Source organism: Sebastes fasciatus, chromosome 19 (genome assembly GCF_043250625.1).
Source record: "Sebastes fasciatus isolate fSebFas1 chromosome 19, fSebFas1.pri, whole genome shotgun sequence".
NCBI lineage: Eukaryota > Metazoa > Chordata > Actinopteri > Perciformes > Sebastidae > Sebastes > Sebastes fasciatus.
This window is the reverse complement of record NC_133813.1, coordinates 1,088,082-1,110,675: the sequence shown is the minus strand read 5'-3', so window position 1 is coordinate 1,110,675 and position 22,594 is coordinate 1,088,082. Positions and strand designations below refer to the sequence as shown.

General features: G+C 41.4%; 2 protein-coding genes and 1 long non-coding RNA gene across 8 annotated transcripts; 1 reads left to right on the top strand and 2 right to left on the bottom strand.

Moving 5' to 3' along the window:
* The first annotated feature begins 261 nt into the window (after positions 1-261).
* pisd (phosphatidylserine decarboxylase) lies at positions 262-16,312 on the top strand. 6 transcript variants are annotated; one of them, XM_074618466.1, is made up of 9 exons: positions 262-364; positions 811-851; positions 4,762-4,898; positions 12,696-12,830; positions 12,935-13,036; positions 13,557-13,680; positions 14,316-14,459; positions 14,546-14,706; positions 15,266-16,312. In XM_074618466.1, the coding sequence occupies exons 1-9, from the start codon at positions 333-335 to the stop codon at positions 15,533-15,535; spliced, it is 1,146 nt and encodes a 381-aa protein (XP_074474567.1). In that variant the 5' UTR covers positions 262-332; the 3' UTR covers positions 15,536-16,312. The 6 variants fall into 6 exon arrangements, with proteins under 6 accessions (XP_074474567.1, XP_074474570.1, XP_074474571.1 ...); XM_074618469.1 differs by lacking the exons at positions 262-364; positions 811-851 and adding an exon at positions 4,160-4,187; XM_074618470.1 differs by lacking the exons at positions 262-364; positions 811-851 and adding an exon at positions 4,571-4,598.
* Positions 10,675-11,467, bottom strand: LOC141757737 (uncharacterized). The gene is made up of 2 exons (XR_012591741.1): positions 11,423-11,467; positions 10,675-11,182 (listed from the first exon to the last, which is right to left on the bottom strand). It is a non-coding gene; the product is annotated as an uncharacterized LOC141757737 (long non-coding RNA).
* A 133-nt stretch (positions 16,313-16,445) lies between the features above and the next one.
* On the bottom strand, positions 16,446-22,175 carry rnf224 (ring finger protein 224). Its single transcript, XM_074618471.1, has 6 exons — positions 22,057-22,175; positions 21,332-21,640; positions 18,989-19,092; positions 18,121-18,496; positions 17,340-17,618; positions 16,446-16,802 (listed from the first exon to the last, which is right to left on the bottom strand). The coding sequence occupies exons 5-6, from the start codon at positions 17,610-17,612 to the stop codon at positions 16,467-16,469; spliced, it is 609 nt and encodes a 202-aa protein (XP_074474572.1). The 5' UTR covers positions 17,613-17,618; positions 18,121-18,496; positions 18,989-19,092; positions 21,332-21,640; positions 22,057-22,175; the 3' UTR covers positions 16,446-16,466.
* Positions 22,176-22,594: the final 419 nt, after the last annotated feature.

Below are 22,594 nucleotides of genomic sequence, written 5' to 3'. Positions count from 1 at the left end.
TGTTTATAATAATTAATTTGGAATGTTTTAGATGATATACGTTTTGAAAATAAATAAAATAATAGTGTAGTTACGTATAGTGGACCGTAAATTCACTATTGCAATATCGTTTAATTATATTATACATTTGTTTTGTAGAATTTTACTTAAGTTATATAAGTTAAGTTGTACACTTTCACTGTAATTTATTTTTATTTTTTTTCTTATCCTGAGGAGATTTCTGGTAAACTTATTATAATGAAGGAAGGTTTACCTGACAGACTGCACTCTGGGTAAAAACACTCAATGTGTACAGTGACGCACGACGTCATTACGTCACTTACACAACCAACATGGCGGCAGCCTTGCGGAGGGCGTGCAGGAGGTATTTAACTTTATTATTTAATTAACTTTATCTTTTACTAACTTTATGTTTTATTACAGTGAACAGCTCAATGTCAGTCAGTGACGACAGTGTTCTGTGTTCTGTGGTGTGTGTGACGCTGTGTGTGCTGATGAAACCAGACTCCGTTCAGAGTTTATATTAAATTAACGTTAAATCGCGTCTAAAACACAAACGGTGAGTTGAATGTGACGTCAGACAGGTGAGGAGCGCGTGAATCGGAGTGATGAAAGATTCGGCTCACGTCACATTAACCAGCTGTGTCAGGTTTACCTGTTAACATCACCTGAACAGGTGGATTTAACCTGAATATACACCTGAAACTGGGCGCTCGTGGTGACGTCACAGAATGTGAAATAATTAAATGTATTTTAGTGATTTCTGAAATGTTTATTTTGATTGTGAAACTTTATTTTATTTATTTAAAGGGTTTCTCTGAGCTGCTGCCAACAGAGAACACTGAGCACAGGTGAGTCTGTCTGCACCTCCTCCTCTTCATCCTCCTCCTCCTCTCCCTCCTCCTCCTCTTCATCCTCCTCTTCCTCCTCCTCATTAATAGCTCAAATAATATTAAAGATAAATGTAGCTATTAATTAATTGATAAAATGTGACATAAATTGATATTTCTGTTTATATATATTTGTATTAATTATTAATTGATTTAATCTTCTGTTTAATTTTCCTTTTTATTCATTTATTTTTGTTCATTTTTTTAATTAATTAATTTATTTTATTGACTTATTTCTGCATTTATTTTTTTTATTTCTGCATGACTCTCCCTCTGCATTCACCCCTTATTTATTTCCCCAAACTTATTTATTTCTGTATTCTTTTCTTTATATATTTATTCATAAATTTTTTTTTACATTTCTTTATGCATTTCTGCCTTTAAATAAATATCAGATATACTTTATTGATCCAGGGTTACGTTTCTTCCCATTCTAGAATAGAAATATATATATATATATATATATATAAATAAACATATAAATAAGAAATAAGTGTATACAAATATGTGCATTGTACTACAATATAACAACAATACATATCAAAATCAATAATCGAAGGGGTTGATGATCGTAGATGATGAAGACAGGACGTAGGTGATGATGACAGGACGTAGGTGATGAAGACAGGACGTAGGTGATGATGACAGGACGTAGGTGATGAAGACAGGACGTAGGTGATGAAGACAGGACGTAGGTGATGAAGACAGGACGTAGGTGATGTAGACAGGACGTAGGTGATGTAGACAGGACGTAGGTGATGAAGACAGGACGTAGGTGATGTAGACAGGACGTAGGTGATGAAGACAGGACGTAGGTGATGTAGACAGGACGTAGGTGATGAAGACAGGACGTAGGTGATGAAGACAGGACGTAGGTGATGTAGACAGGACGTAGGTGATGATGGCAGGACGTAGGTGATGAAGACAGGACGTAGGTGATGAAGACAGGACGTAGGTGATGAAGACAGGACGTAGGAGATGAAGACAGGACGTAGGTGATGTAGACAGGACGTAGGTGATGAAGACAGGACGTAGGAGATGAAGACAGGACGTAGATGAAGACAGGATGTAGATGAAGACAGGATGTAGGTGATGATGACAGGACGTAGGTGATGAAGACAGGACGTAGGAGATGAAGACAGGACGTAGGTGATGTAGACAGGACGTAGGTGATGAAGACAGGACGTAGGAGATGAAGACAGGACGTAGATGAAGACAGGATGTAGATGAAGACAGGATGTAGGTGATGATGACAGGACGTAGGTGATGAAGACAGGACGTAGGTGATGAAGACAGGACGTAGATGAAGACAGGACGTAGGTGATGATGACAGGACGTAGGTGATGATGGCAGGACGTAGGTGATGAAGACAGGACGTAGGTGATGAAGACAGGACGTAGGAGATGAAGACAGGACGTAGGTGATGTAGACAGGACGTAGGTGATGAAGACAGGACGTAGGAGATGAAGACAGGACGTAGATGAAGACAGGATGTAGATGAAGACAGGATGTAGGTGATGATGACAGGACGTAGACCATGAAGACAGGACGTAGGTGATGAAGACAAGACGTAGGTGATGAAGACAAGACGTAGGTGATGAAGACAGGACGTAGGTGATGAAGACAGGACGTAGATGAAGACAGGACGTAGGTGATGAAGACAGGACGTAGGTGATGAAGACAGGATGTCGGTGATGAAGACAGGACGTAGGTGATGATGACAGGACGTAGGTGATGTAGACAGGACGTAGGTGATGAAGACAGGACGTAGGTGATGTAGACAGGACGTAGGTGATGAAGACAGGACGTAGGTGATGAAGACAGGACGTAGGTGATGTAGACAGGACGTAGGTGATGATGGCAGGACGTAGGTGATGAAGACAGGACGTAGGTGATGAAGACAGGACGTAGGAGATGAAGACAGGACGTAGGTGATGTAGACAGGACGTAGGTGATGAAGACAGGACGTAGGAGATGAAGACAGGACGTAGATGAAGACAGGATGTAGATGAAGACAGGATGTAGGTGATGATGACAGGACGTAGACCATGAAGACAGGACGTAGGTGATGAAGACAAGACGTAGGTGATGAAGACAAGACGTAGGTGATGAAGACAGGACGTAGGTGATGAAGACAGGACGTAGATGAAGACAGGACGTAGGTGATGAAGACAGGACGTAGGTGATGAAGACAGGATGTCGGTGATGAAGACAGGACGTAGGTGATGATGACAGGACGTAGGTGATGTAGACAGGACGTAGGTGATGAAGACAGGACGTAGGTGATGTAGACAGGACGTAGGTGATGAAGACAGGACGTAGGTGATGAAGACAGGACGTAGGTGATGTAGACAGGACGTAGGTGATGATGGCAGGACGTAGGTGATGTAGACAGGACGTAGGTGATGAAGACAGGACGTAGGTGATGTAGACAGGACGTAGGTGATGAAGACAGGACGTAGGTGATGAAGACAGGACGTAGGTGATGAAGACAGGACGTAGGTGATGTAGACAGGACGTAGGTGATGTAGACAGGACGTAGGTGATGATGGCAGGACGTAGGTGATGAAGACAGGACGTAGGTGATGTAGACAGGACGTAGGTGATGAAGACAGGACGTAGGAGATGAAGACAGGACGTAGATGAAGACAGGATGTAGATGAAGACAGGATGTAGGTGATGATGACAGGACGTAGACCATGAAGACAGGACGTAGACGATGAAGACAGGACGTAGGTGATGAAGACAAGACGTAGGTGATGAAGACAGGACGTAGGTGATGAAGACAGGACGTAGGTGATGAAGACAGGACGTAGATGAAGACAGGACGTAGGTGATGAAGACAGGACGTAGGTGAAGACAGGATGTAGATGAAGACAGGACGTAGGTGATGATGACAGGACGTAGGTGATGAAGACAGGACGTAGGTGATGATGACAGGACGTAGGTGATGTAGACAGGACGTAGGTGATGAAGACAGGACGTAGGTGATGTAGACAGGACGTAGGTGATGAAGACAGGACGTAGGTGATGAAGACAGGACGTAGGTGATGAAGACAGGACGTAGGTGATGTAGACAGGACGTAGGTGATGTAGACAGGACGTAGGTGATGATGGCAGGACGTAGGTGATGAAGACAGGACGTAGGTGATGTAGACAGGACGTAGGTGATGAAGACAGGACGTAGGAGATGAAGACAGGACGTAGATGAAGACAGGATGTAGATGAAGACAGGATGTAGGTGATGATGACAGGACGTAGACCATGAAGACAGGACGTAGACGATGAAGACAGGACGTAGGTGATGAAGACAAGACGTAGGTGATGAAGACAGGACGTAGGTGATGAAGACAGGACGTAGGTGATGAAGACAGGACGTAGATGAAGACAGGACGTAGGTGATGAAGACAGGACGTAGGTGATGAAGACAGGATGTCGGTGATGAAGACAGGACGTAGGTGATGATGACAGGACGTAGGTGATGAAGACAGGACGTAGGTGATGAAGACAGGACGTAGATGAAGACAGGACGTAGATGAAGACAGGACGTAGGTGATGAAGACAGGACGTAGGTGATGATGACAGGACGTAGGTGATGAAGACAGGACGTAGGTGATGATGACAGGACGTAGGTGATGATGACAGGACGTAGGTGATGAAGACAGGACGTAGGTGATGAAGACAGGACGTAGGTGATGAAGACAGGACGTAGGTGATGATGACAGGACGTAGGTGATGAAGACAGGACGTCGGTGATGAAGACAGGACGTAGGTGATGATGACAGGACGTAGGTGATGATGACAGGACGTAGGTGATGATGACAGGACGTAGGTGATGAAGACAGGACCAATCAACTGTGTCTCTCTCCAGGTCGTAGTTTGCTGCCCCGCCCCAGGCCACTCCCCCTCCTCTTAGTGACAGGTGGTGGTTACCTTGGTTACCAGCACTATAGGACTAGAGACAAACAGCAGGATGGAGTCCCGCCCCCTCTGGCCACGCCCACACAGGTAGGAGAGAACACACCTTCTCCTCCTCCTTCTCCTTCTTCTTCTTCTTCTTCTTCTTCTCCTTCTCTTTCTCCTCTTCCTTCTTCTTCTTTGTTATTCTTGTTATTCTTGTTATTCAACCTGAATCTCTCTGATTATTGATCTGATTATTGATCTGTTTATTGTTCCTGTCAGTGAATCACAGCATTGTGAACTCACTGATGATGTAATCCAGATCTTTCCACTCACGAGCCGACGGGATGCTTTTATTGTGAAATCACAGGAAATGCCACGTGTTAGTGTAGCCTCGTTACCTGACCTGAGAAGAGACTCTGATTGGTTCACTGGGTGAAAGGTGACAGCGATGTCACACAGTGATGATGTCACACTGACCGGTCACTCTACCTGACACATCATCACTCAGGCCACATCATGCTCACTGCCCAACCTGCCTCCTGATTGGTCCGTTCATTGAGGGCATGGTCTGATTGGTCAATGAGTAACCGGGCAAGGCAGACGGGGGCTCTGATTGGACGAAAGTTGACCAGAAAAAATCCCCCTGAATGAAAAGAATTGATCTTTTAGTTTATTTATCTGTCTGGTTTTTATTTATTTATTTATCATATTTATTTCAAAATCATCTGCGTTGTTCTTTTCCCTTTTTTTCAAATGTTAACGTCCACTCAGCCGTTAGCACAAAGCAGTGACGTAGGTTAGCACGGTAAGCTAATCAATAAGGTTATGAATAATGTGAACGCTAGCGCTAGCGTCAACGTTAGCTCTGCTAAGTCTGGAAATATCTGAAAGGGTTAGTTTGAATTTTTTTGAAGTGGGGTTGTTCGCTACTCCGGTTAAATTACTGTTTTTGTGAATGGAGTCTGGTGGCTTTGAAGAGAGCGATATAACGGCTTCAGTTCCCCGACAGAAGGGCTGTCTGACGGTGAGGTAAAGGGCTGTCTGACGGCGAGGTAAAGGGCTGTCTGACGGCGAGGTAAAGGACTGTCTGACGGTGAGGTAAAGGACTGTGTGATGATGAGGTAAAGGGCTGTCTGACGGTGAGGTAAAGGGCTGTCTGACGGCGAGGTAAAGGACTGTGTGATGGTGAGGTAAAGGACTGTCTGATGGCGAGGTAAAGGGCTGTCTGACGGCGAGGTAAAGGACTGTGTGATGGTGAGGTAAAGGGCTGTCTGATGATGAGGTAAAGGGCTGTCTGATGATGAGGTAAAGGACTGTCTGATGGCGAGGTAAAGGGCTGTCTGATGATGAGGTAAAGGGCTGTCTGATGGTGAGGTAAAGGGCTGTCTGATGATGAGGTAAAGGGCTGTCTGATGGTGAGGTAAAGGACTGTCTGATGATGAGGTAAAGGGCTGTCTGACGGCGAGGTAAAGGGCTGTCTGATGATGAGGTAAAGGACTGTCTGATGGCGAGGTAAAGGGCTGTCTGATGATGAGGTAAAGGACTGTCTGATGGCGAGGTAAAGGGCTGTCTGATGGTGAGGTAAAGGGCTGTCTGATGGCGAGGTAAAGGGCTGTCTGATGATGAGGTAAAGGGCTGTCTGATGGTAAAGGGCTGTCTGATGGTGAGGTAAAGGACTGTCTGATGGCGAGGTAAAGGGCTGTCTGACGGCGAGGTAAAGGAATGTGTGATGATGAGGTAAAGGGCTGTCTGATGGTGAGGTAAAGGACTGTCTGATGATGAGGTAAAGGGCTGTCTGATGATGAGGTAAAGGACTGTCTGATGATGAGGTAAAGGGCTGTCTGATGGTGAGGTAAAGGACTGTCTGATGATGAGGTAAAGGACTGTCTGATGGCGAGGTAAAGGGCTGTCTGATGATGAGGTAAAGGACTGTCTGATGGTGAGGTAAAGGACTGTCTGATGGTGAGGTAAAGGGCTGTCTGATGATGAGGTAAAGGACTGTCTGATGATGAGGTAAAGGGCTGTCTGATGGTGAGGTAAAGGACTGTCTGATGATGAGGTAAAGGACTGTCTGATGGCGAGGTAAAGGGCTGTCTGATGATGAGGTAAAGGACTGTCTGATGGTAAAGGGCTGTCTGATGGTGAGGTAAAGGACTGTCTGATGGTAAAGGGCTGTCTGATGGTAAAGGGCTGTCTGATGGTGAGGTAAAGGACTGTCTGATGGTAAAGGGCTGTCTGATGGTGAGGTAAAGGACTGTCTGATGGCGAGGTAAAGGGCTGTCTGACGGCGAGGTAAAGGAATGTGTGATGATGAGGTAAAGGGCTGTCTGATGATGAGGTAAAGGACTGTGATGGCGAGGTAAAGGGCTGTCTGACGGCGAGGTAAAGGCCTGTCTGACGGCGAGGTAAAGGAATGTGTGATGATAAGGTAAAGGGCTGTCTGATGGTGAGGTAAAGGGCTGTCTGACGGCGAGGTAAAGGGCTGTCTGTCTACCTCACCGTCAGACAGCCCTTTACCTCACCACCAGACAGTCCTTTACCTCGCCGTCAGACAGCCCTTTCTGACGGGGAACTGAAGCCGTTATAGTGCTGTTGTCAAAGCCACCAGACTCCATTAAAACACAGTGATTTAACCTCTCAGAACAGGAGGGTAGCTGGTCTCAGGTGGTCTCAGGTAGTTAGTTTGTGTTATTGTGTGACTTTCTGATCTGAACTAACATGGCGTCCACAGCAGTACGTCGCTTAGCTTCCTGCCGGTGCTCCTGTCTGCTTCTCCTGACTGGAGACTTGGACTTTTTTTTACTCTTCAGTTGATAAAATATAATATTATAAAACACAACAATTTAATGAATGATATTAATAAGTATAATTTCAATTAATTAATTTGAAATCATTTATTATCCTACAACTTCATAATACATTAGTAGAAAATAATTGTAAAAATATAAATATGTAATATAAATATATATTATATAATATTTATTTTAAATACATTTAGATGTATAAATCCACCATTTACTATTATAATTATAGAATTAATTAATTAAAGTAAAAAAAAAATTACTTTTCGACTAATAAAATATAATATTTTAAAATATAACAATTTAATGAATGATATTGATTATAATTTAAGTAATTAATTTGTAATAATTTATAATCCTACAACTTCATAATATATTAGTAACAATTATTATAAAAATATAAATATGTACTATATTTATTTTTTTAATAAATTAAAATGTATAAAGCAACCATTAGATATTTTAAATATAGAATTATAGATAACCAATAAAGAAAACCATGAAACTGTAATTTTTGTACTTCTTTCCTTATAATTAATTAAATGTATTAATAACATATAATACAGATATTTTTTAAAGTCATAATGAAAAAATACAAATTATTTTAATATAATTAAAACAATTACAGTATAAAATGTAATAGATTACTCATTTGTTTCATTGTAATAATAAACATTAAATAAATAAATAAATATAAAAAATACATACATGAAAATGAAATAAATTATTTTGTTGTAATACAAATTAATAAGTCAAATATATATTGTCTATAAATAACCAGTGTTTTTTCATTGCCTGTGTTGTATTTATTTTGGATATTTTTACACGTGTACTGTTTTTATTTGCACTCTTTGTACTTTGTATTGCAACAAGCGGGAGGTGAAGGTGAGAGGGTGGAGCTCCTCAGTATGAACGCCTCTCTCTCTCTCTCTCTCTCTCTCCGTCCATCTGTCACTTCTTCTTCTCTGCTCTCAGTGAACAGACTCACCTGTCTCTTCTTCTTCTCTGGTGATATTTAACCGTCAGCATGTGTCGTCGCCCGTCTCTCTCTGCGGCGATGTTGTCGGTGACACGTTCATGGTAAAGTTCCTCTCTCGTGGCCGCGGCGGCGAGCGTGGGCAGCGCGACCTGCTGCGGCAGGTGAAGCGGCGGTGGCATGCGACCGATGGGGAGAAAGAGAAAGAGAAGGACGAGGGAAAAGGAGGAGGAAGAGGAGTGAGGACGAGAACGACGGCACGATTCAGGTGGGAGAGGAAGAGAAGCGAGAGAGGAGTGATGAACGGAGAGATGATTCATAAAACTAGAAATGTTCCTGAAGCTGATAAAAGAACGAAAGAGATCCGAGTTAAACAGACAGACAGACGATGGTTTCTAGGTTACAGGAGATTAGTGTGTGTGTGTGTGTGTGGTTTCTATGGCGACAGCTGTTTAGCAGGTCAGCTATTTTAGCTTTAGCCTAGTTTAGCTTGCGTTAGCCTCTTTCCAGTTGATCCTTTGCTCATCTGCTAACCCAGTTAGCTTCAGACACAGAGACGGAAGTCGCTTTGATTCCTACGGATCTATTTTATAGTGTTCAACACTACAGACATCTATACATATATATATGTGTGTGTGTATATATACAGTATATATAGACGTATATGTATGTGTATAAACGGTATTAGGGCTGTCAAATTTATCACAATAATACCACGTTAACACAAATTTGTTTTAATGCCACTAATTTCTTTAACGCATTAATGCAACTTGTGGTTTTTAGGCTGTAGCGGCTCAGTTTTAATACTAGAGTGAAGATCCTGGTATCATAGTAAACTCTAGAACCTGATGAATCCATCGGTACCAACCAGGTCAGACTAGCAGGTCATGAAGGAGGTTAAATAACGCTCCAAACTTACACTAAATGTTGGAGAGGATAAACTGTCATGTCCATGTTCAAAGGGGTCCCTTGACCTCTGACCTCCAGATCAGTGAATGTAAATGGGTTCTATGGGTACCCACGAGTCTCCCCTTTACAGACATGCCCACTTTATGATAATCACATGCAGTTTGGGGCAAGTCATAGTCAAGTCAGCACACTGACACACTGACAGCTGTTGTTGCCTGTTGGGCTGCAGTTTGCCATGTTATGATTGGAGCAGATTGTTTTATGCTAAATGCAGTACCTGTGAGGGTTTCTGGATCAATATCTGTTATTGTTTTGTGTTGTTCATTGATTTACAATAATAAATATATACATACATTTACATAAAGCAGCATATTTGTCCACTCCCATGTTGATAAGAGGATTAAATACTGGACTAATCTCCCTTTAAGGTTCATTTAGAACAGATAAAACATGTGAGATTAATTTGCGATTAACTATTTTAATTGATTGACAGCCCTGATATATATATATTTATAGATGCGTCTTTGTAAACACACGTTTATAAAACAATTTTAGAAACAAAAACTGCTCTGATCAAATATCTTGCGTTAGCGAGTTAGCGTTAGCATCACTGTTAGCATTCCTACAAGCTTTAGCGTAGCTTAGCTTAGCGACTGTGTGCTGCGTTAGCCTCCTCCTCCTCCTCCTCCTCCTCACCCTCCACACACACATAAGCCCCGCCCCTCCACACCTGTCCACGCCCCACCTGTGTTTTATATTCCTCCATGTTTTACCTCCTTTCTCCCTCTCTTTATTTAGTTTTGTTCTTCCTCTCTCTCGTCCTCCGGCTTCCTTCACACTTTTTAAAACATGTTTTTTGAGATGAGATGAAATGAGCCATATTTTATCTTTTTTTAATATTTTTGCTGAATTGTTTATATAGAATAATTATCATAGCTCCGTTCAATATAACAAAAGTCACATTTATTATTATTTGTTATTATTTTTTATTTATTATCTGTATTCGTTGTTGACTTTCCAAAACGTCGTAGATTATTAACGCGATGCTTTAAGGTGGCCGAATGAAGCTCTGTTGTCAGACCTTCACCTCTGCACCTGAATGCACCTCCAGGAAGGATATGATGTAATAAGCAGCCAATGAAGTTACAGATCAGGGAAACAACGACACAAACATCTCTTCTTCTTTATTCTTCTGTTTTTTGCTTTTTATTTTATCAGTTTTAATTTTTTATCTCTCTGATCCTTCACCTCCCTCTCCCCCTTATATCTCCTATTACCCCCCCACACCTCCGTCTCCCTCATTACATCTCATTACATCTCATTACATCTCATTACATCTCATTAAATCTCATCATAATCAGGCTCCAGGTGCCTCGTTTGGCTCTCCGTCGCCATCTGAGCGTGCTCAGTGGCAGTGTGTCTCGACCCACCCCTTGGCGCCGTCGGCCAATCGCCTTCCTCTGCTATGTCCTGTCAGTCAGCACTCTGCGGCCGTTGGCCAAACGGGTAAGAGCGGCTGCCTGCTGGCTTCTGATTGGACGAAGGGAAACGGGGAGGGACGGGGACGACCATATTCTCTCCTTCTTTTCTTTCTTGTTTTGTTTCTATTTTTCCTCTTTTCTTCACCTCTCGTCTCTTTTAAGCATCTATGAGTTATATTTCTCTGTTAATATCACTACCTGCTCAGGTACTCTGTATACTACCTGTTCAGGTACTCTGTATACTACCTGCTCAGGTAGTCTGTATACTACCTGCTCAGGTACTCTGTTCACTACCTGCTCAGGTACTCTGTATACTACCTGCTCAGGTACTCTGTTCACTACCTGCTCAGGTACTCTGTATACTACCTGCTCAGGTACTCTGTTCACTAACTGCTCAGGTACTCTGTATACTACCTGCTCAGGTACTCTGTATACTACCTGCTCAGGTACTCTGTATACTACCTGCTCAGGTACTCTGTTCACTACCTGCTCAGGTACTCAGTTCACTACCTGCTTAGTTACTCTCTATACTACCTGCTCAGGTACTCTGTTCACTACCTGCTCAGGTACTCTGTATACTACCTGCTCAGGTACTCTGTATACTACCTGCTCAGGTACTCTGTTCACTACCTGCTCAGGTACTCTGTTCACTACTTGCTCAGTTACTCTCTATACAACCTGCTCAGGTACTCTGTTCACTACCTGCTCAGGTACTCTGTATACTACCTGCTCAGGTACTCTGTTCACTACCTGCTCAGGTACTCTGTTCACTACCTGCTCAGGTACTCTGTTCACTACCTGCTCAGGTACTCTGTATACTACCTGCTCAGGTACTCTGTTCACTACCTGCTCAGGTACTCTGTTCACTACCTGCTCAGGTACTCTGTATACTACCTGCTCAGGTACTCTGTTCACTACCTGCTCAGGTACTCTGTATACTACCTGCTCAGGTACTCTGTTCACTACCTGCTCAGGTACTCTGTATACTACCTGCTCAGGTACTCTGTTCACTACCTGCTCAGGTACTCTGTTCACTACCTGCTCAGGTACTCTGTATACTACCTGCTCAGGTACTTACTTTACCAGCCGTTGGCAGTTAGACCAACAAGTTATTCTTGGACCTGGTCTGGGAGTCAGAGGTGTGTTCTCCAGCTTAACTTGCTGCTTCCTTGGCAGACAGGTGACAGGTGTTGGGGGGGGGGGGGTTGGCGGCTCTGAATTGAGCCGTTGTGGAGAGGCCCAGGTACACAAACTGAGGTTTGACGAGGTCGTGGAAAAGCTAAGTTTGTAAAATTTGAGTTGTCTTTTAAGTCTCTGACACACCAGCTACATATCAGCATGTAGATGTAAAACATAAAGGACCGAGACTAGAACCCTGAGGAACCCCATCAGTCATGTTTAGTTCTGTCATACGATGATCAGTTACTGCAGGTTTCAAAACACCAGAAATACAAGCAGGTTGGTCGTTAAAGGTTCAGGACGGTTGACTGCAGCTCTCGCACAGTGTTGATGGTTAAAATCGTCTTGTGTTTTCTTTTCTACTTTTACTTATTTCACCTACGTCTATCTCCTCTTTTTTTCTACTGATTTCTTCTCTCCTCTTTCACCTCCTTTTTCTTCTCTCTCCACAACAGTTGAATTTTATTGAACAGATTAATATGATATAACAGTAATGTTCTTCTTCCTAAAAGCAGATGATAATATTTACGGTGTAGTTTCCTGTTTGGTGCTGCAGGTGGCGTTGTACCGCTCCTTCCCGACTCGTCTCCTCTCTCGGGCCTGGGGTCGTCTGAACGGCGTGGAGCTCCCCACCTGGCTCCGGAAGCCCATCTACTCCCTCTACATCTGGACCTTCGGGGTCAACATGCAGGTCAGGACAACCAGGAGTGTTGTTGGGGTGGCAGGGTGGTTGGTCGCTTGTTTCTTTGGGTTTTTATTATAGCATTATGGTAATCATAATGTGTCGTCTAATAGGAAGCAGCCGTGGAGGATTTACATCACTACAGGAATCTGGGTGAATTTTTCCGTCGACGTCTCAAACCTGCAGTCCGACCGCTCTGCGCCTCCTCCTGTCTGGTAACTCCACGTTAGCATTGCACATTTTTAATTGCCATTAAATTTGGTGACTTGTTTTGGACTCAGAAGACAAAAAGACTGGTGTTGATTTGGGACTTCATATCTCAGAATAACTTACTTCTTTACTGTTTTCTCTTCCTGTTCATCTCTTTCCCTTTATGAAATGTATTCTATTTTTTCTACTTTTTGTACGTGATACTCTGAATACTTCATCTTCTGTTTTTTAGGGGGAATTTACCGTAAAAAGGAATTCTCTACGGTGTGTTTTTAGTCGTCAGACAGTCTTCAGCTCAGACACAATGAAACACAATGCATGATGGTAGTTTGAGTTTTGTCAGTGATGTATGGGATTATATTTATAGTTTTAATATATCATCAGCATATAGCTTTAATAATGTGAGATCTGATGTAGGAAGTTTACCTCATGTGGACTCAACACAACGTTTGGTGGTTTTATTATCAGATGTTTATAGTTATTAAACGTTTATCAGAAGTTTATAATTATTAAACTGTTTGTCAGATCTCTCCGGCTGATGGGAAGATCCTCCACTTTGGTCAAGTGAAGAACTCGGAGGTGGAGCAGGTGAAGGGGGTCACCTACAGTCTGGAGAACTTCCTGGGTCCACAGAAGAGACGGGGCAATGGTAAGACCACGCCCCCCCCCCCCACCCGACCCCGATGTCACGTAACAAATCAATCATAAATCTGTCACGTGTGGACCCCAAACTGTTTTTATTATTTACTTGATTTGAGACCAGTTGGTCTGGATTTGGGACTGGTTGGTCTTGATTTGGGATCTGTCGGTCTTGATATGGGACCAGTTGATCTTGATTTGGGACCAGTTGGTCTTGATTTGGGACCGGCTAGTCTTGATTTGAAACCAGTTGATCTGGATTTGAGACTGGTTGGTCTTGATTTGGGATCTGTCGGTCTTGATATGGGACCAGTTGATCTTGATTTGGGACCAGTTGGTCTTGATTTGGGACCGGCTAGTCTTGATTTGAAACCAGTTGATCTGGATTTGAGACTGGTTGGTCTTGATTTGGGATCTGTCGGTCTTGATATGGGACCAGTTGGTCTTGATTTAGGACCAGTGGGTCTTGATTTGGGACTTGTGGGTCTTGATTTGGGACCTGTCAGTTTTGATTTGGGACCAGTAGGTCTTGATTTGGGACCAGTAGGTCCTGATTTGGGACCTGCTGGTGTTGTTGGTCTTGTCAAGTCTGGAGAACTTGTTGGGTCCACATCCTGTTAAAGGCTGATTCCTCTCTGTCTTTAGAGTCCTCGTCGTCCTTCAGAGACCTCCTCCTGACGTCTCCTGATAACGACCTGTTCCACGTGGTGGTCTACCTGGCTCCAGGTGACTACCACTGTTTCCATTCGCCCACAGACTGGAGGGTGGAGCTCCGACGTCACTTCCCAGGTGAGAGTCCGTTCATGTCTGTACCTGATTGTCTGATTCCTGCTGTGGACCTGCGTTCACCTCTCCGTCCGTCTCTTCCTCGTTAGGCTCGTTAATGTCCGTTAACCCCGGCGTGGCTCGATTGGTCAAAGAGCTCTTCTGCCTTAACGAGCGCGTGGCGCTCACCGGCCAATGGCAGCACGGCTTCTTCTCGTTAACGGCGGTTGGAGCCACAAACGTCGGCTCCATTAGGGTTTACTTCGACCAGGTGAGGAAGACTTTAGTTTTTACTGTTTCTACTTTAATAGACGTTTTATCAGTTTTTTTCTTTCACGTATACAAAATAGAAACTTTTAGGAACTTATCGGAATTACTTTTTTAAATAAAAATTATTAAAGTTTTATGATTTTTTTTAAGGTTTTTATTATTTTAGTCTCTTAACTAAACTAACTTTATTAGTACAGTAATATATTTCTTTTCATATATTCATATTTATATATGTATGCATCATGTTTTTAACTTATATTAACATTTTGGGAAATGTTTACTGTAGTTTTATTTAATTCTTAGTTATAATTTTTATGATGTAGCATATAGTTACTTTTAAAAATATTTTTTATATTGTAATATTTTCAAAATCACTTAATATTGTATAATGTTTTGTATTTTGTAATGAATTTATTTACCTTTTATTTGTGTTAGCAGTATTTTAAAATAAGTAATTAATTATAATAATATTGTATAATAATTGTTCATATTATTCTTATTAGTTTTTATTTTATTTTATTTCTTTATAAGTTTTAACAGTTTTTGCGTTTCGTCTTCAGGAGCTTCAGACCAACGCTCCTCGCTACAGTAAAGGCTCCTTCCAGGACCGCAGCTACGTTGCCGTCGACGACCAGGTGGTGAAGGCGGCTGGTGAAGGGGGCGTGGCCTGTGTAGAGGGAGAGGGCGTGGTCTTGGAGAAGGGCGCGGCGGTGGGGGAGTTTAACCTCGGCTCCACCATCGTTCTGCTGTTCGAAGCTCCGAAAGACTTCAGCTTCAACCTGCAGCCGGGACAGCGAATCAGAGTGGGGGAGGGGCTCGGCAGCCTCTGATTGGCCGAGCTGCATACTGGAGGGAGGGGCCTGATGATGAGGGACTGCCGGCGGCCACTGATGAAAGACAGAGTTTAAGGCATTGTGGGTAATTTTCTCAAACAAAGAAGCATTGGAGGACATAAAGAGGACTCAAACTCCCAGAATGCCTTGTGCCTCATGGAGGTTTAAATGCCAAACCTTTGTCTCTTTTTTTTTCTGTTGTCTCGTCAAATATTCCTTTAAAATCACCAGAAACATTCACGTCATATTTAACAAACTAGTTATTATTAATTATTAATTCTGTTAAAGTGAAATAAAAAGTTCCTCCGTCCACTGAAACAGTTTGAATGTTTAAAGCTTTATTAACTTGTTGTTGTTGAAAGGTTGTTTTTGAACCAGTCAGAGCTGTCGGAGCCATTAGCATCAGCTCGCCGATTGGTTGAAACCCAGCAGGACGCCTGTGATTGGTTGAAACCCAGCAGGACGCCTGTGATTATTTGAAACCCAGCAGGACGCCTGTGATTGGTTGAAACCCAGCAGGACGCCTGTGATTGGTTGAAACCCAGCAGGACGCCTGTGATTGGTTGAAACCCAGCAGGACGCCTGTGATTGGTTGAAACCCAGCAGGACGCCTGTGATTGGTTGAAACCCAGCAGGACGCCTGTGATTGGTTGAAACCCAGCAGGACGCCTGTGATTGGTTGAAACCCAGCAGGACGCCTGTGATTGGCCAAAAAGAAGCAATGATGTTCTACTTTTGTAAAATATGTAATTATTAATAAATATGTCTTTCTCAGCAGCTTTGTCTTTATTCCACTTATAATACAATTAATATTAAATACTGGTAGAAGAAGAACTTAACATGTTTGTGTTAACACTCTGAAAGTATGGAGGACGGAACCGGCCAAAATAAATCAATAAATGACTCGGGACACACTGATTGGTCAGTCCTAGCCCCGCCCCGGGCAGCAGAACCAGCAGCACAGCCAATAGGACGGCGGCGGGCAGCAGTTTCCGTAGCGATGGAAGCGCGGCTCAGCCAGACCTCCGTGCGACCAGCTGTCGTCGGTGACCTCCTTCCCCAGCCAGAGCTTCCCGTCCTGGGCCGTGTCTCCGGCCGGCGCCCCCTCCCTGCGGCCGGAGCTCCAGGAAGACAGGGAGCAGGAGGAGGTGCAGGTCTGCTGGGCCTTCACGCCCAGGAAGGAGGCCAAGTCCAGGTCCAGACCCGCTGCTCCTCCTCTGGGCCGAGGCGTGTTCTGTCGACACTGAGGACACGGGATCCACACCTGGGGGAGGGGAGGGTGGGGGGGGTGTACATGTTACATCCCTAAGACTCATGGGTAATGTAGTTGAGAGACAGGAGGTGAACATGACGTTATAAACTGGTTTTATTTCTGCTTCCATCACTCACTCATCAGCTGACACCTCCACTGCTTTCATCTTTTACTATTCAACTGACATTTTAACCAAAGGTCGTATATTGATAAGAAGTCAATAGTTCGTTCCACATCAACATCAGCGTCCAGCAGCAGAGCTACGCTTCCGCCATTTTGGACTGAAAGCGACTTTCAGACGCCAGTAAAACGTCCGCCTACAAAGAGACGTACAAAAGTAAAACTAAATTATTAATATTCTATTGTCATATTCTACTGACATGTCCTGTGTTGAACAATAAAACATTATAAATAAAATAAGTGTTTTCAGTCCAAAATGGCGCCACAGCTGTTGTCAAAAAAACAACGAAGTTTCGCCGTTTTGCTTCAATAACCTCTGGTTAAACTCTAACAGCAGCTCAGGTGCGTGCTGATGATGTCACCAGTCACCTGTTCGTTGATGACTGTGTCCAGCCTCTTCAGACACGCCTGGCAGAAGGCGTGGCCGCAGTGCAGTCGCCGCGGCAACCGCGTCGCTAGGTCGTAGCTGCCGAAGCACACGATGCACACCAGGTCCTGCCTCCTCAGTGACATCATCGCGTCCACGGCAACAGAGGTGGGAGGAGGGGGGAGGGGCTGACAGGTCACTTCCTCCTCCTCATCCTCCTCTTCCTCCTCTTCCTCCTCCTCCTCTTCTTCTTCTTCCTTTCTGTCGTCCGACATTTTTTTCTGATAGACGAGAAGAAAAGTTTCTTTTTAAGATTCATTAGAAGAATATTTGTTTTGTATTATTTTTGATATTATTTGTAATATATTGTTATATAATATAATATATTGTAATATATTATAATATAATGTTATATAATATAATATAACATAATATATTATAATATAATGTTATATAATATATTATATCTTCTGTAGAGAAGATCGCAAAATAATTATTAGACGTTTGTATAAAACAAACGTTTATATAACGCCTGAAACACGTGAACACGCCTCCCGGACGCAGAAAAACGTAATGATTGCAGCGAGACGCCGCCGTTAGAGACTAAAGTAACACAGTACTTTTACTGCTGAGTAATTAAAGTAATGTGATTACTTTTCTAAAAGTGACTTTAATGTGTCAGAGAGACTCACTACTTCCTGTTTGTGTCGATAGAATTCGTCCAATCAGGCAGCAGGAGGTGACACCTGCTGCGCTTTGATTGGACGAATTTTAAAACCTTACCTGGATATTCTTCCTGTTTCTTCACATCTTCTTCTTCTTTATTGTTGTTTACACTTTTCCTCCTGTCGTCTCTTATTACTCCTCTCTTCTTCTTGTCCTTCGTCTTTTATTCCTTTTTGTTTCTTCTTCTCCTCTTTTCGTCTTTCACTCTTTCATTTATTCCAGTTTTTCTTTTCTTGTTTTCTTCTCAGCTGTTTCTCTTTTGTTGTTCACTCTTCCTCTATCTTTTTCTTTCTTTCTTATTCTTTATCGTTTATTCTCACCTCCTCTTTTCCTCTTCTGTTCTCTCCATTTCTTTCTTCTTCTTTGTTTTTTTTATCTCTTTTCTCTACTCTTTTCTTCTTCTTCTGTTTGTTGGTTGTCGTAGTTCTTCTCTCTGCCTCAGAGACAGAGAGAGAAAAAGAGAGAAAGAGAGACAGAGAGAGAGAGAGAGAAAGAGAGAGTCTCCTTCATCAATAATTCAGCCTCGCTCGGCCGACAGCAGACACTGAATGTCACTTATTATTTATATATCGTACGTAAACATCACTTTTATTTGTCTTATTACATAAACCATAATGTGTCACTTCAATATTTAAAATATAAAAAATAAAAAGGAACAAAAACAACAATTATAACAATTTACAAAACATACAATAACAAAAATTTAAAATATTTCCTATAAAATGTACAAATTAAATATATAAATTATCCACAATAAAATATAAACATTAATATGTATGTAAATAAGATTCATTTAATGTGTAAATAAAACATAAAGTATCAATCGATAACTTATCAATAATGATTTAACTTTTACTACACAGTATATCATTTAATACCATCACATTAAAATATCATTCAAAGTTTAAATGATCAATAATCTGACCTGTAACCTGATCAGCCAATAGAAAGTGGAGCTGCTCTCAGGTTTCTATTGGCCGCTGGTGTCGGCCTATCAGGTTACAGCTCAGTGGGACTGGCTGAGGTCGCCTAGCAACAGAGACACAGAGCGAGAATAAAACAGAGAAATAATAAAGTTTAATCATGAGAGATAAAGTTTAATTATGAGAAATAATAAAGTTTAATTATGATAAATAATAATGTTTAATTATGAGAGATAAAGTTTAATTATGATAAATAATAATGTTTAATTATGACAAATAATAATGTTTATTATGAGAAATATTAGTTTAATTATGAGAAATAATAATGTTTAATTATGAGAAATAATAATGTTTATTATGAGAAATAATATTGTTTGATTATGAGAAATAATGTTTAATTATGAGAAATAATGTTTATTTTGAGAAATAATATTGTTTAATTATGAGAAATATTAGTTTAATTATGAGAAATAATAATATTTAATTATGAGAAATAATAATGTTTATTATGAGAAATAATATTGTTTGATTATGAGAAATAATGTTTAATTATGAGAAATAATGTTTATTTTGAGAAATAATATTGTTTAATTATGAAAAATAATATTGTTTGATTACGAGAAATATTGTTTAATTACAAGAAATAATAATGGTTAATTATGATAAATAATATTGTTTAATTATGAGAAATCATATTGTTTGATTACGAGAAATATTATTGTTTAATTACAAGAAATAATAATGGTTAATTATGAGAAATAATATTGTTTGATTATGAAAAATAATATTGTTTAATTATGAGAAATAATATTGTTTATTACGAGAAATATTATTGTTTAATTATAAGAAATAATAATGTTTAATTATGAGAAATAATAATGTTTATAATGAGAAATAAGTTTAATTATGAGTTTACAAAAATTTAATTTGATTAATTTCGATGTTAATATTTACATTTAAACATGAGTCAAAGATCAGAGCTGTTTGTAGTAAATATTCAAATATAATATCATAAATAATATGATGTGAAACACTCAATAATATTCATCGTCTTTATTTCATCAACAAGTGTTTTACAGAAAATTAACAGCAACATTTTCTGATTTGATTCCACGTGTTGTATTTTAACTTTAAAAACTCCTTCATACTAAAATGTTCAAAATCATTGTTGTGAAAAAATATAAATACTTTATGGAAACGTCCTGAAAAATCTAAATAATTTCCTCTAAAGAAGGAAAAACTGGATAAAATATAAAATACATATACAATACAAAAAACATCACAAGTTGTTCGTTAGCAGAATACCTTCATTTGATCATTAGATTCATATTTATATAGAATATCACTAAACATTATGGATTTATAAACTTTATACAGTTTGTAGAAACACTTCATTTTACAGGTATTTTATTTCATAATCTGTTAATTACAGATGTAGTGATTAATCAGCTGATTCATTTTCCAATAATAAATCAATAATTCATATTTTACTCATTGTGTCGGTGTGATGTCACAAACGGCATCAATGCATCTGATTGTTGTTGTGTGGTTGTCATGGCAACAACAGAGAAACACAACACAACCGGAGCGTCACAGTTCAGCAGCGGCCTTTTTGTGTCTATTAATATTCATAAATATTTTTTCTGTGGATCAGTTGAACAATAATAATAAAAATAATAATAATAATAATAATAATTATTATTATTATTATTAACAATATAACAATAAATTTTTTAATGTTTTGTCTTTTTAAATATCTAGTAAAATGTGTTGAAATAAACAATAATAATAATAATAATAATAAATAATAATAATAATAATAATGATAAATAACATTTTAGTTTATTCAATAATCTTACATGTGTTTTCTGATAAATATCTTTATTGATCTCACATTCTCATTTTTAATCCCAATCAGATCCTCATCATCCTGTCACACTGTTCATCATTATTATTATTAGTAGTCGTAGTAGCAGTAGTAGTATTATTATAATTATTATAATTATCATAATTATTGTTAATATTATTATTAGTAGTAGTATTATTATATTTATTATAATTATCATAATTATTGTTATTAGTAGTAGTAGTAGTAGTAGTATCATTATTATTATTATTATTGTCAACATCATCATAATAATAATACAGAGTTTTTTAAATGTTTCATGTGACTCTTTAAAACTTTAAATACATTTTCTCTTTTAACTCAAACAGGAAGTTTAAACGTTTTTTAGTGTTTCTATTTCGAGCTGGTTGGAGACACAAGATGGCCGCTACTGAAGAAACAGCTTCCTTCTTTATTTCTCTGTGGGTGCTTTTCATTACGCTAACTTATGTTTCCTCACGTCCTCTCTCCTCCCGCGACCCGGAAAACGTTTCCCACTCCGCCGTCATGGAGGATCCTCCAATCCCTTAAATGCACCTCGAGGAGACGAGGAGACAAGGAGACGAGGAGGCTTCTGGAGGAGCTGAGAGCAAGGAAACGCCGGTGTATCCTACACGGAAGTCTTTTATCAAGTGGCGTGACGTATAAATGCAGCACCTCCACGTGTGGCACACAGTTTGAAGAATGACGCCATGGAACCGAGGATTTCTCATTTGGCAACTTCGGCTCCTCTGTCCTCACATCTCGTCCTCCCGTCTCGTCCTCACGTCTCGTCCTCCCGTCTCGTCCTCACGTCTCGTCCTCCCGTCTCGTCCTCGCGTCTCGTCCTCCCGTCTCGTCCTCGCGTCTCGTCCTCGCGTCTCGTCCTCCCGTCTCGTCCTCGCGTCTCGTCCTCCCGTCTCGTCCTCACGTCTCGTCCTCCCGTCTCGTCCTCGCGTCTCGTCCTCCCGTCTCGTCCTCGCGTCTCGTCCTCGCGTCTCGTCCTCCCGTCTCGTCCTCACGTCTCGTCCTCCCGTCTCGTCCTCACGTCTCGTCCTCCCGTCTCGTCCTCACGTCTCGTCCTCCCGTCTCGTCCTCACGTCTCGTCCTCCCATCTCGTCCTCACGTCTCGTCCTCCCGTCTCGTCCTCACGTCTCGTCCTCCCGTCTCGTCCTCGCGTCTCTTCCTCGCGTCTCTTCCAAGGACACGAGCTAGGACACGAGGAAGAGACGCGAGTGAGGGAGGCGAGTAGACACGTTAGCGTAGTGAAAAGCACCGTTTCTTCTTTCTTCTTCTTCACTTCCTCAGCTGAAAGGAAAGTAAATGAAGCCAATCACAATCCTCCTGCTGCTGTGACATCACTTCCTCCTCCTGCAGCGGTAGCACCAGGCGGGGCACCTCCCCCCTTCCTCCTCGCCCCCGGCCTCCTTCACCACGTATGGCGGCGGGGCCGGGTTCGACACGCTGTACGAGTTCCCGTCAATACTGCTCAGAGCGCCCGGGTTGGCTATCACCGTGGCCATGTCATCGGAGGTGCGGAGCTTGGCCCTGGGGATGCTCACCTGACCGTACGGGTTGTCAGGGGAGACGTTGATGTTTGATGACATGGCGACACGTTACCGGAGGGCGGGGCGTAAGATGATCAATCAATCAGACAGGCGTCCAATCAGACAGGCGTCCAATCAGACAATCGTCCAAACAGACAGTCGTCCAAACAGACAGTCGTCCAAACAGACAGTCGTCC

Bases quoted from the DNA above. Each gene is read 5' to 3' on its own strand.
- pisd (XM_074618465.1), top strand. From the start codon at position 8,672: ATGGTAAAGTTCCTCTCTCGTGGCCGCGGCGGCGAGCGTGGGCAGCGC. The intron at 8,839-10,840 runs GTGGGAGAGGAA...CATCATAATCAG, and splicing joins AGAACGACGGCACGATTCAG to GCTCCAGGTGCCTCGTTTGG. The intron at 14,707-15,265 runs GTGAGGAAGACT...TTTCGTCTTCAG, and splicing joins TTAGGGTTTACTTCGACCAG to GAGCTTCAGACCAACGCTCC.
- rnf224 (XM_074618471.1), bottom strand. From the start codon at position 17,612: ATGTCGGACGACAGAAAGGAAGAAGAAGAAGAGGAGGAGGAGGAAGAG. The intron at 16,803-17,339 runs GTGACTGGTGAC...CCCCTCCCCCAG, and splicing joins ACACAGTCATCAACGAACAG to GTGTGGATCCCGTGTCCTCA.